General features: G+C 40.2%; 1 protein-coding gene across 1 annotated transcript in view; it reads right to left on the minus strand.

Moving 5' to 3' along the window:
• MOCOS (molybdenum cofactor sulfurase) overlaps window positions 1-16,880 on the minus strand; it is a 232,959-nt gene that overhangs the window by 140,291 nt on the left and 75,788 nt on the right. The window contains exon 4 of the mRNA XM_040586176.1: window positions 5,256-5,894. Within this exon, the coding sequence (XP_040442110.1) occupies window positions 5,256-5,894 (639 nt within the window). The remainder of the gene's footprint in view (window positions 1-5,255; window positions 5,895-16,880) is intronic.

Consider the following 16,880-nt stretch of genomic DNA (forward strand, 5'->3'; position numbering starts at 1 on the left):
CACGTTTTATCTGCATTGTTGCTTCTTTTTGGGGGACTGCACACTAATCCAAGTTCACAAATATGTTGTAAGTGTTTGGTTGCACTCTACCAGTATTTATCAGAGGCACTGCTTTCATTTTATCCCAGATTCAGCAATTTAAGGTGAATCCCATGCTGAATCAAAATCAAAAGTGATCCCCACAGGATTCCATTTGGCTCACTAATCTACAACTTCCAGTTTATTCTGATTTTGCTGAGTTTTCAGGCAATGAAACAACTTCACTATTGGAAAAAAAATATCACCTGGAGGATTAGAGTGCAAAGCGACATTCAAATGCATCCTTAATGGTGGGAGCTAGAAAAAGAATTAAGCAAAATTTTCCTTTGCATCAAATACTGAAGAAGCTGGCTGGCTGCAGTGATGGCTGGCAGAAAAACACAGCAAACGTCAGTGGACACCTTGGATGTCCTGAAAGGTAACAAGACAAACTGCCTGAAGCTTTCCAGCAGATATTTAACACTTCTGCAGAGAAGGAAGAGTAACAGGTTAATTGAACTTTCTTTTAGTTACTCAGAAAGGAACTTTTATTTTTACACAGCTGTTTTGAAAAACAGATGTAAAAGTTGTCAGAATTAAGTTCTATCAGCTAAATGAAAGGACTTTGTCTACTTTTCAGGCAGGGAGAACAGCCGTGTGAGTGCCCTACAGAGTTCTGCTCAGTGGCCTCTGGCCTCTCATCTCTGTAGGACGGAGTTGCACCAGGATGAGGGGAAGGAAGAGGTTTGCTCACCGCCTTGTTGCCTGTTCAGGCCTACACGTCCCCGTCAGTGGCTGCAATAGGTCTGTCCCGTGCAGAAGGCAGCCTCATGGTGCGCACACATCAGAAATTAGATGAAGACCCCGCCATCTCCCAAGCAGCTCATCTGAAAGTCATCACTGCTGTTTGAAAGGATGTTTGTTCAGGAATTTTATGGACTTGGAAATTCCCCCATAAGTGGTTCTGTTTGGAGATATCTAAACGTCACAAAAACGTGGAAGCAGCATAACAAAATACTTGAAAAAAATGTAATAGTTAACAGGGTGATATTTAAGCCCACTTACCACACAAAAGTAATCATGGGCCCATGGACAGAGCCCTTGAGCATGAAGTCAGTGGGCATACGCCAGACTACAAGGTGAACGTGTGCCTAAGTATTGTGCTCTTCCAAACACGACCCAGTCCTTGGTGATTTCTCAGCACTATGAAGAGTGCTACAGAGCACCATATAAATATGAAAATTTATTCCATGTATTTCTATGGAATAAATCGGCACCTATCACTATATTCCTTCTTCCTGTGCTGACAGAAACATGCAATAATGATAAAGACATGACCTCAAGCAGAAGACCAGTGTTTTGCCAAGGGATTCTCTAGCTGCTCCATATCCACCACCCAACCTCAGATTTTTGTCTCTAGCTCCAGCTCTTGGGTCCTGGCGATAGCTCCCACCCCTGCCTTTCTGCCTCCATTTCCCACTCCTTCCTTTTCTTCCCCTCAGCCTGTACAAACTGAGCATGCAAGTGAGAATCCAAACCCTGTCATCATATGCACACCTGCATAGGCACGTGCAAGAGTTTTCCAGGTTCTCTCTAGTATAATTCACCAAAGTGGTAAATTATATTCAGCAAATACAGGTGGGCCCTCCCTAAGGGCATTTCCTGCAGAACTTAAGGGATCTAACCTTTTATCTGTAGGTCATATATATCAACCACTGAATCACCTCAAAAAGTCTACAGCATCAAGAACAAAGAAATCTGATTTGGTTAAGTACAATGCATCACAGACAACAAAAGTGTGGGTGCCACTTTGGGGCTGTCAAATCGTTCAAGCAGCAGAGGCAAGAGCCACTAAAACTCGTCAGGGACAAAGTCATGCCATCTGGATTACAAAGCTTTTGAAAATGCATTTGGAAACGAAAAACACACAACAGCTAATGCACTAGATATTTTACACTGGTAGACTAAGATGCAGATATCCAATTTACAGATAACACAACAGCTTCTTTTCCCTTAGTCATAAATTCCAGGATGATCAGATTCTGAATAGCAGTCCCAGATACAAAAGAAAAATAGGGCAGATGATGAATATTTTATCGCTGACTTCTTGCTATACATAATCATATTATTTTATTATCTCATGCTGTGCAGAAAAAAACATGGGAAATGAGGCTAGATTTTTGAATTATAATAATAATTTGTCAAGCTGTTTGATATAAGGATGAAAATACAATAAACATGATTTTAAAAGTTGAGATAGGAAGACTGGCTACTGCCATGAAATGGGAAAATGTGGAAGTGATTTAAGGGTATTAAAGGAGTGCAAGAGAGACTGTGATACAATAATTTATATAGCAAGAACAACAAAATAAAGTACAAGAAACAGCAGCAAAACCAGTATCCATTAAGACAAAAGGTAACAACCACTTTGACAGTCCTGGGAAGGAAAGATGAATAGACACCCTCTCATTACACATCTCCACTCAAGTTTCACCTTGACTTAGAAAAAACTATTTCCTTAGTACACTGCACTTTGATTATGCATGGACAGGGAATACCTTCTGTTAACAGTATTCAGTTACACATTTCTAATCCACTTTTCCAGTGGTATTTGCTAGAGTTCAAGTTTCCTTATAAATTATCACATGAAATGACATGTTTCAGTGTATTCAATCCCATTGTTAACTCAGCACTCTAAACAAGATATTTTTTTTTAAAAAAGACGTTTTAAGAAACCAACCTTTTGAAATCACAAAGACATGCCTAAAGACAGAATGCAGATGAGGCTTGGCAGAGGTACGCACAATCAATCAAAGAAACACACAGGCTGGAAAGGACCCCTGAGGATCTCAAGTCCAATCTCCTGCCCAAACTATATCCAGCTGGAGCAGGTTGCTCAAGGCCTTATCCAGTTGGGTTTGGATACCTCCAAGGATGGAGGCTCTTAACTGCAATTTGGCAGGGATGAAACCTGGCTACAGTTGCTGTGTGTATGAGAAATAACGACCCAGGTGTTTCAGTCACTAGCAAAGAAATGGAAACATGGGCCACAGATAAGGTAATCATATTAGCTTTGGCCATAGTGGCCTGGCATTTCAATTGAAGCCTAGTAGTTCTGCTCCTAACTGCTTTAACTCTGCATTTTACTATCAGGAAAACACTTTAATAACATAAGAAATCAAATCCCATAACATCTGAAAGAAAAAAAATAATCAACCACATTTGGATGATACAGCTTGGAGGAAACTAATTGAGAATTTCAATACTGTTTTTATTTTTTCAAGAAAGTGGTTATCCTCATTCCTGACCTGTCTTTGAAGACTTCAGGACTCTCCAGGTAGGACTTTAAGTCTCCACAGTTCACTAGGGATTACAGGCAGCATCAACGATGCTCTAAACATGAACTTTTAAATATTAGTTTTTCAAATAATAACTAAAAGATGAAATGAGGACAAATGTAAATATTTACCTATGTACAATGACTCAGACTGTCTGTATGACACTTTGGTGTCTAACAGGAACTAGCATCACATGCCTGGGTATTCAGCTGTCAGATTTGATTATTTTAGTTAGGTTTCCTCATACCACAATTAGACACTGTACCCAGCCTGACTGAGGAATCAAACTGGACAAATTCCTTTGTTTATAACTCTGTAGTAGAAAAAGGTTGAAGTAGCCCCTTTTTCTGATCTAGTAAAAAACCCCTTGAAAGCAGTGGCAGCCTCAGATACATGAAAGGCTTATAGTTAAGGCAACCTCTGAAAAGTGCTGAAAAAGATACTAGATACTAGGTTCCCTCATACCTTTCCCCTCTTAATTAAAAAAACATATGAAAGTAGAATTGAAATATAAAATGTATTTCAGATATATTTATCCACTATGCAATCCCAGGAGTTGTGTCTCAATTACCTCTAGAAAAGCCAATCAGAAATTAGAGCCTGCCTAGGTCAAATTAAAGCAGGTTTTCTCTTTGGCTTGCAGGTGACGTACGAGCATCCTAGGATCCTATGATTTTTATGCCCTTTCATCCTGACTTTCAGTGAGTGCTGCACTTCAAAGCCTTTTTTGGTTTGAAAATCCAGAAACAGAGGCAGGAATGCCAATGTTTCCTTGTTGTTTTTATTTCTAAATTAAAGGATTAACTGGACATGTAGCATACCAATTTCTATTTCAGAAATAATGCATAACCTCATATGGCAAGACAGAAAGGCTAATGCAGCTGGCCTCTGCATCTACCAGACCAGAACCAAAACCCCACAGCAGCACTCGGAGCACACACCTAGAAGAGAGGCACACACATGAAGCATCATTATGCACTACTACATGTACAGTGAAAGGTCAGACATTTACATCATGGGAGATGCAGGACATTGTGCTGCTAAATACACATCCATGAACAGATGCAAGGCATGAATGGCTTTTTTAACCACTTCCTCTTTTCACTTCTATCCTCTCCAAGGATGGTAATTTAATATTAAATGCTGATCTCAAGCATTTCCTTTGTGCAGATCTACTGGATGTGAGACATGAAAGAAGACCCTTTACCGCATTTATGTAAGCTGTTGCTGGCATGAGGGAGAGAGGCAGAAAGACCACGCATCACTAAGAGTGGTGTTTCAAGGTGTTGAAGAACCGGGGAAGCTTACTTGTTGCCCTGCATTTCCTTATGTTTATATGTTTGACCTCCTTCAGGTGTCCTTTATTTTCTGCAGGAGAGCTTCACAGTTTCTCTAGAACCTCAGTCAGGGAATAAGAGTGTTACAAATACTTGTCCTAGGTAATTTATCTTACTGCACATGTTATTCTGATAAATCTTCTCTTGAGAGTAAAGCATGCCACCTTTCCAGTGAAATACATGGACTTTACTTTCCAATTTCACCGAGGGTCATTACACCATGTGATCAACCTTGGCCTAACTGCTCCAGATGCATAGCTTCAAGAACAAACCAGGGTACCACTGAGGTACCTTAAATATAAATTTTAAAAATGCGTGGACTGACCTTTATATTACTGAATCAAGCCTTATATTTTTATCAGTTGTGACAAACTAGGTCAGAGAAGGAAGGTAGGTATTTCAGATTATGTTCTTCAGATACAAAAAAGAATACTAAGAAGAAAAGAGTTAGATATGAAATAACTATCGAACTGCATAAAAAAGCACAGGTGTCACAGCCCAGTGCAGGCACTAAGACATCTGTGTATCAGCAACCCCCTTGTTTTGTTAAACAAAGCCTTACCTTTCTGCTATAGATTTTCTTGGGAAATAAAAATCCTCTCCTGCGAGGTAGGCAGCTGCAGTTCCACCTCCAAAATAGGTTTTCCTTAAGAGGGGGGCAATCCGGTTGTTTACCAATAATGCTCCTAAACCAGTCGGGAATCCAAAGATTTTATAGAATGAGATAGGGATAAAGTCAGCTTGGTGCACTCCCAAGTCTAATGGAGAACTGCTCACATATGAAGCTGCATCCAGTAGAACAAACCACTTCCCTGGTACTTTGATGGGGTACAGTTTTCTAGACTTGATATCCTGTATCCATGAAAGGGGATATTTGGTACCAGAAAAATTGCTCTGAGCTGGATAACAGAAAAGATGAGGTGTCGTACAGTTTTGTTCTTCAGCCAGTAACCTGCTTTTTTCTGATAAGATTTCCTTTGGTTTTACTGGAACAGACAAGACATTCATTGAGGCAGTTATCCCCCTCATACCCACCACAGATGTGTGGCTGTCAGTTAGGTAACAAAATCGACTGCTGGGTTGCTTTGTGCCTTCAGGTATCCAAGGAAATGCTTCTGCTACCAGTTTAAGTGCAGCTGTGCATCCAGATGTGAAAATGATGGTGTAATCTTCAGCAGTAGTGTGAAAGTGTTGCAATATTCTGAAAAAAGGGGAAAAAGATCCAGTTATTTTCTGATTTTTTTTTATTTTATTGCTGTGTGATATATGTTGGTTTTCCTCAGCATAAATTCTTCTGCTCTGACACCTGATACGAATAGAAGTGGTAAGGTTTTGCCAAATAGCACAATAAACTTCAAGAAGTGTAACCCAAATAATTTTGCCCATAAGAGATTCCTTCCAATGTGGCAGTGAACATGGCTGTGGTTTTAAGGATAGAAGCCAATTCTGCTTGGCTCTGAATAGAGTGGCCAGTCTGGCCCCTCACTGGGATCAGAATCAAGCCTGCATATGATTAAAATTACACTGTCCTTGAGAGAGTCCAGTTTTATTTGAAAGCTATTAGGGTTTTTAGTTGACAAAGTATTTGGAGAAGCCAGAATAACTTTCAGTTAAAATAAAATAATCTGTTTACATACTGGGCATCCCAGTTAAGGGTCACAGGATTCAGCAGCGAAACCTTAGCTCACAGCTCTGCTCCTTGCTTATATTATCAACAATAGAAACAGAAGACTGCAAAAAACAAACTATGTTTCCTTAGGCACATAAGGCAGTAATCTCTGTAGTCCACAAAGAAAATCTAAACCAAAAGCAATTTATGACTTGCAATGAGCCAGACTATGAAAACTTAAGCAAGCCAATCTCTTGAGATAGATCTACGCCGCTACACACTCGTTGATGCCTGGACAGCAAGCACCTTGCTAGCTCTAAACTATGTTTTTGTTAACACCATCTAATGCACTTTTTGGCCCCCGTGCTAGCTTGTGTGTCTCATAGTTTTGCAGTGTGCAAGATGGGTCTTTTCAGAGGCTGAGGAACAGCTTCAATTCAGTCACCTTTCTTACCTTTATCACCTGATGAACTTTCTTTGAATTAACTTTTATAAAACTCCTACTAATATTAACAAGAAACGTAACAACCGTCTGAGAGATATCAGCTTCAGTGCACGGAGCATAGCAAACAAAATTGAACCAAAGCATAAATATTGCTGCTTAGCAATGCTGTCTGGTTTTCAAGGAAGGTAAGATTAACAGGGTTTCTCAGTGCATCTCTTCTGCTGCAGAGCATTTCTGTGAACAACATAATGTATCAGTGCTCTCCAAGCAGCTGGCACTCTGATCTGTGTAATTTCAAGGTACAGACCAGCACTTGGAGGGTCTATGAACTCTGTTTCCCAATGTGTATCGCTAAAAGTTTGCATGTTTTATATGACAGAAAATTCCCTTACCAGAACAGGCAGAAACTGAAGACACAGTTTCATCTAAACGTAAGTTGTGCAAAAGATTACGTGACAAATTCAAGCTAAAAATTCCTGAACCACAGGCCAGCAGAGAGAAATGCCCTAAAGTTTTATGTGTCCAGTCTGAAACACAAATACTACAGTCAAAGGGTGGTAAAGCTGGCGGTGTGGCAAGCAGCAGTCAAAAGGTTAAACACTGGAAGAGAAACAATTGCAGTGACTGGTGATTAGGACTAAAAAATACCCTGCAAAGGCCCACCAAAATGATACTATTAATATTTTTCTCAGTTGAAGGGAAGTCTTACTGTACTGGGAAGTACAGGATGCAACAGTTGGATTCACAGGCCCAAATAAGTATTGAGTTTCTTTAGAACAAATTTTTGAAACCTGATGCAATTGGTAGGTATGTTTTCTGGAAATGAAGAAAGAATTTCAGCTTTTACAAAGGACACCAGCAGGTCATGGATTTAAGCTTTAAACATTCTGAGAAACCATTTGAAAGAATTCATAAGGATGTTTCTGAAATAGATCTTCCAGGGGATAGCTGCTGCAAGTATCCACAGCTTGGGACATAGTTTTTAAAGACCATGTTCAGAGAAACCAAACTTCTCCATTAGACTTTAGAAGCCATGTAGGGATGAAGATAGGGACAATCACAGAAGTTTTTGTATTGGGTATTGAATTCAACAGCCTGCCTGATTCATCACTGTGACGTGCTCTCTCTGGTCACTGACTCACCCACTGGCCCCCTTCCCCTGCAGTGAGCTGTACAGCCTTTCCCACCACCACCTGCACTACAGCTTGAAGCACGTGTGTGTCACACAGGACACCTGGCTGAAGGAATCTGAAACCCTCTCAACCCAGACAGCAGCCTCTGTTGAAGCTGAGCTAGCTGTAAGGGTTACGACACAGAGCCATGTCCTCAGTTTCAGTCTTGGTATCATTCTGCCTTTATTTTCCTTTCCCTGCATTCACCTAGATAGAGAAAATGTGGAAAGCAGAACAAGAAGAGTCCTAACTTCTTCAGGGAGAGAGCAGGAGAACATTAGACTCTTTTTTCTAGGGAAAGAGAATTGTAGAAAATGCTTTAGTAAGGAGTCTGGGCCTTTGTGGTTATGGACATAATTTTGTCTGTATTATGTGGGTTATTTTTGCATGCACTACAGTCACATTGGATAGGTCTTGGAATCATTACACTGACATAAACACAAATCACAAAAAGGTTGTCCGATTCCAAGAAAAATCAACAACAGTTAAGTATCCAATATTTTGGGTTGTTACCTCTGTAAGCACTAGGCCAAGTTATGTATCCACATGTATGTGCACAAAAAGAATACCTTTCGAGTTAAAAAGCTAGGTGACAGGAGCAAATTCTTAATGCCTAACATCTTTTCGCAAGAGCAAGCTGACGAGAGCAGCAACAAAAAGCATGCTGAGGCCTTATCAAGCCTGCTTCTCTTCTAGTCGCTATGTTTCTCCTGCTCTCCTCCCCAGTCAGCCTCTTTGTGCCACACAGGCTGAGTGGGAGGTCAGACACAGCTAGGCAAAATGACATATTTTTCTCAGAAATAACAACCTGCAGTTCTCCATAGGAACTGGACTTGCTTACTGCAGCACTTAATTTTACCAAAAGACACTGTAGAATGACAATAGCTGGGATGCAGGAATGGTGGATCAGGATTTAATAATGGGATGCTGTTGCTCAACCATGAGTATCAGAGCCAGTGAGTACTTTCTTATTTTATTTTAAATCTCATGCACATCAGTAGTATTTTAACGATATTTAATTTTAAATCATTCAAATTCAAGAACAGCTGAACAGTTGTAAATAAAATTCAAGCTGTAACACTGATACATTAATCTATTTAGTTCAGTACCAGAAACTGACTTTCACATGAAAAAAAACAAGCTTTAGCATAAAATTTTCAAAAGTGCCCAAATGAATTACAGCTATTTTTTTTAAAGGCATTTAAGTTCCTAAAGCTTAAGAAACAACCAAGTTACATTTCTAATTGACTTCAATGGGAAATACGCTATTTTGTGAATCTCATTGGGTACCTATCTGCATTTTGGGTCTCTGAATTCCTCATAAAATTGCTCTGACCGCAGTGCTTGAAAAAGAGCTAGCATTTTCAAAGTCAGACTTACATTTTGACTGAAGTATTTCAAATGTTAAAAAAGGAAAATATATAAATAAAGCCATAGCAATGAGTTAAGGGAATTTCCTTTTCCAGAACGACTTCTGATGCACAGAGCAGAAGAGCTGTGAGTACCTCAGAATAAAGTTTATAAAATGAATGCCACAAACTCCTGAACTAGGGCAGCACTGCTATGATAAAATCAGAGTACTTAGGGATAGAAAACTGCAATGTGTCTGAATGACTCCTGCAGCTCACAGTACTACATCCTCTGCTTTGACATGAATATTGGGAAGCACTGGCTATTACACACAGAATTCCTAATGTTCTCTGCCTGCATGTAAGACATACCAATTACAGTGAAATGCAGTTCCCCTTTATTACACTCCTGGAAGATTTATAGCCATATATAAGGTCATTGTTGGCAGCAGGACTGAAGACTTGCAGTTTAAAACTGATAGCTTTATCTACTATAGATCACAGCTGCAAACAGCAGTGGTATTTTATAGTATTACAAATTTCTACTTTTCAAAGGACTCTTTGGAAGAAACAACTAAGAGGATAATTATTTCATTAAACATACTGATACAGCTGTGCCATCACCAGGAAGATAGCAGAAAGGCTGAGAAACTTGGCCCAGTACCTTGCTTTCAGGCTGTCAGGGTGGGGGAGGAAGCTGCACACTCCATCTTTGCAGCACGTTGAAGACCCATCATGACTGGCTACCCCTTCCCCCCCTCCTCTCACCTCTCCAACAAGGGCGCACAGATCACAACACAAGGAGGTCAATAATGCATGGCCAAGAAGCCTGTCCAGGGAGTAGCCACTGAAAATGCCCTCACTTGACCACACTTCCCTGTGTACAAGTATTGTGAGATCTCTCTGTTAACTGGTGTTTAAAGCTTTTAAAAAGTTGCCGTGAGAGTTCTGTATCTTCATGACTGCAGTTGAGCCAAAATGCCTTACCACTCCAAACCACTAGTAAGGAAAGACAACACATTTTCAACCAAGCTTGCAGTCTTACTTTATACCTTTAATACACACATAATTAATAATGGACTTTACCTTTAAAGATATCTGTCATCAAGTCATAAATTTTGAGGGAGTAGTCATATTATCTAACTTATCTAATCCAACAGCCTCAATTAATAGTTTAATTAGAACTAGACACTCCACATTGCCACTGGCAGCTCTGTGGAAGGTAAAGGCTACTGATCTGTTCAGCTACCTTAAGTACACAATGTCACTGAAAGTTAGACGAAAAGGATGCTCCCCAAAGCTGTTGCCTGGCTGCTGTTACCTCATGCAAAAAACCCCATGTTCCTCCTTGCCACCAGCAATTTGTTTGTGGCTTTCAGCAGCAGATCAATAGCAGTGCTCCCACAAAGGTACAGATGCCCATACTATTTATTTCCATTACAGACTGCCAAAATTCAGTTGATTTACATGCCTTTTCTTCCATGCTTCTGGGCTTTAAATAGTTATAAAATATGCTTCATGTCAGTTTCTCCACTCTCTTAAAATTTACCATTCTGCAAACAATTGTAAAAAGCTGAAAAGCAACTTATATTGCTAGGTTTGGGTCCCTCCACACTTCCAATTGGTGCAAACATTTCAATTTCTAGTTGGCAAGATCAAAACATGGCCAAGGAGTTTGTGATTTTCATGTTTCATATTTGCAGTCACATTTTCAATTAGATTGTATATTAATAAATATTGTCAGTACAATGATTTTCTAGCCAGTAGCTGATCTAGATAAAAAAAGACCCCTTTTGAAAGTTTAAGTATTGCCATTGTAACAAGAGATTCAGATTTGAAGACAGAAGCATAGTTATCTGTTCACCAGTACAAGTTCAGGTAGCACTTTATAAAGGCTGCTTTTCAGCTGCACATTTACATATAACAATTATTTCTTATTAGAAATTTTTTCCATTGCCATGCTACCCAGAAGCACAAATCCAGTTTGGACATGAATTAAGAGATGCTTAGCTTGAGCCTCAGAAATTTCATCACATTGTCTGCTCTACAGACACTCTGAAAAGATGTAACATGCTGTTAAGGAATGGGGTTTGTATGAATGACAAAAAAATTAGAAAGTGATTTCTGGGTCAAACAAAATATTTTGATTTAGGGTTTTTTGTGGTTTTGTTGGTGTTTTTTTTTTTAAAGTTAGAGGGTAACACTTTTCATAACTGATGTTTTAATCCTTTCTGCACAGAAGTGCAAATGAGTGTAGACAGTGGCTGCATCTACATTTCTGGGTAAGAGCATTTTAACCTTCTTCATTTATTAATTAAGACTCAGCTCCAGCTATCAAAGCAATCAATTGAAAAACTCCCATCACCTTTAGGGAAGAATCTTAAGGTCTTGTAAACTGCTGTGTTTGTTACAGACACCGGGACCAACACCCTGCTTTTAGGCTTAACTTAACGTGCAGCAGTAGTTCTTCTGTAGGTCGTTTTCCCCTTATGTGTATGAAGGAAAAGGAACCGAAGATGTGGGTATGCTCATTCCAGCCCATGCAGAAGGATACCATAAAGAAGCATGCACTGCTTAACATAAAACCCAAATTTTCCTTAACTTCTTTCACTGACAGAAGTGACAGCTTAGCTTAACTGGTTACAGTTATATCCATAAGGGAAATGCTCTGGTTTAACAAACTAAAAAGAGAAGCCGCCTGGGTAGGAAATGTCTTATATCTTACTTTGTAAAGACAAGGTCTGTTCAATCCAGTATGTCACCGCATGGAGTTATGTCCCTGTTGTCAATTCCCAATACAAACAAAAGCAAACTGAAATCTATGAATATTTTAAAGAATCAAATATATTTAAGCAGGAAAAAAAATCTGCCAAGTCTGTCTTTCTCCAGCAAAACATTAATTTAATTAAAAAAAGCCCTTGTAAACGTTTTGGGTTTTTCTCTTAAAGCAATGTTTTTAACAGAAATCTAAGCCATATCATCTCTGTGACCTGTGCAGCTAACCCAGCATAGGTCCCTCAAATTGAAGGATTTGCCCATGGATTAATACCTGCATAAGGAAGCGCACTGGGGTAAATAATCCCTTATAGTTCTTTCTCAGATTCTGCTCAGTCCCCTTTTCTGTTTCATTTTCCTTTCTCATAATGACAATGCACAAATTTACACCTTTTAGAGTACATGCTGTGAAATAGGCACATACTAATTTATTTATCCTCACTGATTACATCCACATAAACTTCTTTTCTGTTCATTTTACTCAAAACACACTCATTCTGAACCCAACTTCTTCCCATTCCTGCTTGTTCAAGAGTAATTAGGATTTCACCCATCTACACAACTACTGCTTATGGCAACACTGAAATTAGCTCCCTGAACTTAAGAAATAAATGATTATCTGGAACGCACCTCATAAGCTCTATTTGGCATAGGCAGATGATGGAAAAATCACTCACTTCCTATTTGAAAACATCCATTTGTTTAGGCATTCACACTCAGCCATCTGAATTGAAGCATTATGATCCAATGCATTTATTCTCCTAGGCACTGCACAGTTCACTGGAGACACTGTGGAAATACCTGTTTGCTTACAAAGGGTCATAGCTGGTCTTCACCAGATAAATCCCCTCTCCAGTTCCGCAAAGCTGGCAGACAGCAGGATGCCTGGACTTTCTCTCACACATCTTTAGAACGGCAGGAGATCTTTAATGGCTACAAAATGTCTTAAAAGAAAAGATGCTTTGATGGACAAAGCCTATGAGAAGCACACACCCTGGTTGAAAGGTGTTGACCCTCATTATAAAGTGCACATCCAGAAGGTGCTCAGTGTCGTATCAGGCATACTGACAGGTCAAGCTAAAATTTAGGGTGGTGTTATGGCTTCGCATATAACCAAAAGAGCAAAACATCGAGAAGGATCATGAAAACCACAAAATCCGATACTGCAGGCCACCTTTTGGTACAGTTTGTTCTAACACACAAATGTTAACTCCTCTCACTGACAGAAGCTCATAACTCCTGTAACTTTCTAGATGTGGCAGAAACCCCTGGGTAACTGTTTCCTTTGAAATTAAATAGTTCTTTTTCTGTGTAGAGAGAGAAGATCAATAGCTACATGATTTTCAAACCACTCTGCGGATATTTTTTGTGGGTAAGATCAGCCAGATCTGTTTACTACAGTGCCTGAACAACTGCCAAAGATTTGTAAAACCACTCGTGAATCATGGTATTTTCATTAATTAGGATTCAAATGACTCTGCAAATTTATATCACAGGTTCTTCAAATGAAAATTCACCACCTGCTATTCAGGATAACCAGGAAGGAAATTGAAAAAATAACCCATATTTTAGGCAGCCATTTGAAGAGGACTAGCCATGAACAGCAAACGGCTCATAAACAAACCATTTCAAACTGTATTTTCACAAACTAATTGCTAAATTGAAAACTGAAAATTAATCTGGATCAGTTTGTAAATCATTCATATATTAGAATTCAAAGTATTTTTGCAGCAAATCTTAGGAGTCACCACAAGGAAGCAAAATTAAAACCAAATATAGGAAGGTTTTGTACAAAGACTAGCATATTGCCTCAGTAGGCAACTTCAGCATGACATGTCTTCATCACAGTATCTTCTTTGTAACATACACCAAACAATTAAGATTACTGTATTTTCCCTTTCAAAACTCCTCTTACTTAGCACAGACCACAAGTTTTTTATGTAGGCATCCCCTGAGCAGAAACAGAGAATGCATCAAAATTCACGTCAACAGTGAACACTCAAGACAGTGAAGCACCAACCAGAGGTATGACTTCTACCAGTAATAGGTGTCATATCCTATTCCCAGGCTACATGAACAAAATAAAGGATGTGCATACGGCAATTTGTATCATCTTAAGACATCTACACCATGGACACTAGAGCACATCACCCTTTAGAGTCACCCAAAAGCCAAGTAGCTCATCTAACCTAAGCTAGAAGTCTACTTCAAGCTGATGTGTCTCAACCTGGACATGTCCAATTCCTTCCATTGCCTGCCAAAGGCATCCAAATGCCTGGTGCATTGTATACAGCTACTCTTCTGCAACTTAACCTCAGCTTCAGTATCTCTGGAAAACAACCATCCTTCTTTCCAATCTTACTCATTAAGTCCTCATCTCTAACCTTTCCACATGTTCTCAGCTCCTGCTGGAGAGATTCATTCCTCAGTGTTGCAGTTTCTAATTCATTCTGCTAATGCCAGCAAGCATCACTGGTATGAGGCCTGCCTGCCTACCTACCCTGGGTATATTTGCTGGTAACAGGTCAGAAGTTACTTCACTTTGTTTCTAATTCTTGGAAAGTGGAGTGTGACCGCTGGCTATTCTCCAGCAGTATAACAAGTATAAACTTGTAAAGACTGTTTCAGAAAAAAAACCACATAAAAAGCGCACACGTAGGTGTTCTGACAGTTCCACACTCTCAAGTTTTTACAGTGTTTAACCTTTTAAGTAACCTCAGATAGGAAATTAAATATTCTTTAAGTTAAAAAAAAAACTTCATAAGCTAGATTTTTTCTTCTTTTTGTAAAAATAACATATTATTTCTTCCAGACTTTTTTAAACATTATTCTTTGTTTAACTTTTCTTTAATGGAATTTGTTTCTAGATCAGCTTTGCCCTTTAAACTGTTTAATTCTGTGATCTCTCCAGCTACAGTGGTTTTAGGTTTTGTTTGGTTTTGGTTTTTTTTGTAATGGTTTTGCAACCAGTTAAAAAACTACAGCAATTTTTCTTTCTGAAACAGTATTTCACCTACTCCAAACACTGTGACCCTTGTCGATCTCTTTTCCTTGTTGGTGCCACAGAATGGGTGTGTGACAACCAGTAACTGTCTATGACCCATTTAGAATATGGATTTGCCATCATAACCAAGTAAGATTGACTTATTTGCATGTTGTCTGGTATTTTGGGTTGTAAAGTGCAAGTAACTAAGCACAGCTTCAAAAGCATAACCCAGCATTTCTCATACTATCCAGCAACAGCTGGGCTTATTCTGTGGTGCTGGAGTCAAGCACAGACATATGCTCATTACTGAGTCTCCCAATACTTATTTAGTCTTTACAATTTTACTTTGGGGTGGCATTGCCTGGGTCTAAGGTAGGTCTGAGAGGCAGCAGAAGAGCAGTTGTGTAGATGAGCCTGTGCAGCTCCTGTGTCTGAGGACTCCTCTACACCAGCTCGAAGCAAGTCAGTTCCTGAGCTGTGCTGGGGAGCAAAGCACAGCAGTTGTGACAAAGTGTGCTGGTCCCAAACACTCCCACATGGCTAGCAAACTTCTTCCACCATCTTCTTTCTGAAGTTTAAGGATGAGTCACATGTCTGACACATCTAGACTCAGTTGCTGTTATTTACGGTTACCAGACAATGGATACACCAAAGTTTATAGACTGTGAAGAGTATAGATGCCTGCCTGTGCCACTGGGCAGACATCTTCCCAATGCTGAGATCCACCTGTTGATTACTATTCCAATTCCTGCTCTGAAACAAAGCTTTGATCCTAATCTTGAAAGACATAAACAACAAATGAAGATAGCTGTATCAGTGATTCATAGAATCACAGAACCATTTGCACTGGAAAAGACCTTTAAGATCATTAAGTCCAACCATCAACCTCATACTGCCAAGACCACCCCTAAACCATGTTCTTAAATGCCACATCTACATGTATTTTAAATACTCCAGGGATGGTGACTCAACCACTTCCCTGGGCAGCCTGTTCCTATGCTTAACCACGCTGTCGGTGAAGAATTTTTTCCTAATATCCAATCTAAACCTCCTCTGGTGCAACTTGAGGCTGTTTCCTCTCATCCTGTCCCTTGTTATGTGGGAAAAGAGACTGACACCCACTTCAACAACCTCCTTTCACGTAGTTGTAGAGAACAGTAAAGTCCTCCCCTAAGCCTCCTCTACTCCAGACTAAACAACCCCATTTCCCTCAGATGATCCTCGTAAGACTTCTGCTCCAGACCCTTCACCAGCTCCATTGTCCATCTCTGGACGCACTCCAGCACTTCTACGTCCCTCTTGCAGTGAGAGGCCCAAAATTGAACACAGTATTCCAGGTGTGGCCTCACCAGTGGCAGGTACAGGGGCACAATCCCTTCCCTGGTCCTGCTGGCCACACTGCTTCTGATACAAGCCAAGGTGCTGTTGGCTGCCTTGTCCCCCTGGGCACACTGCTGGCCCATGTTCAGCCAGCCATCAGCCAGCACCCCCAGGTCCTTTCCCACCAGGCAGCTTTCCAGCCGCTCTTCCCCAGGCCTGTAGCGCTGCGTGGGGTGGTTGTGCCCCAGGTGCAGGACCCGGCACTTCTCCTGGTGGAACCTCATACAATTGGCCTTGGCCCATCAGTCCAGCCTGTCCAGATCCCTCTGCAGAGCCTTCCTGCCCTCCAGCAGAACAACACTCCCCCTGAACTTGGTGTCATCTGCAAACTTACTGAGGGTTCACTCGATCCCCTCGTCCAGATCATCGATAAAGATATTAATCAGGACTGGCCCCAGCACTGAGCCCTGGGGAACACCACTGGTGGCCTGCTGACACATGGATGTAGCTCCATTCACCACCACACTTTGG

The sequence above is a fragment of the Falco naumanni genome, chromosome 3 (genome assembly GCF_017639655.2).
Source record: "Falco naumanni isolate bFalNau1 chromosome 3, bFalNau1.pat, whole genome shotgun sequence".
NCBI lineage: Eukaryota > Metazoa > Chordata > Aves > Falconiformes > Falconidae > Falco > Falco naumanni.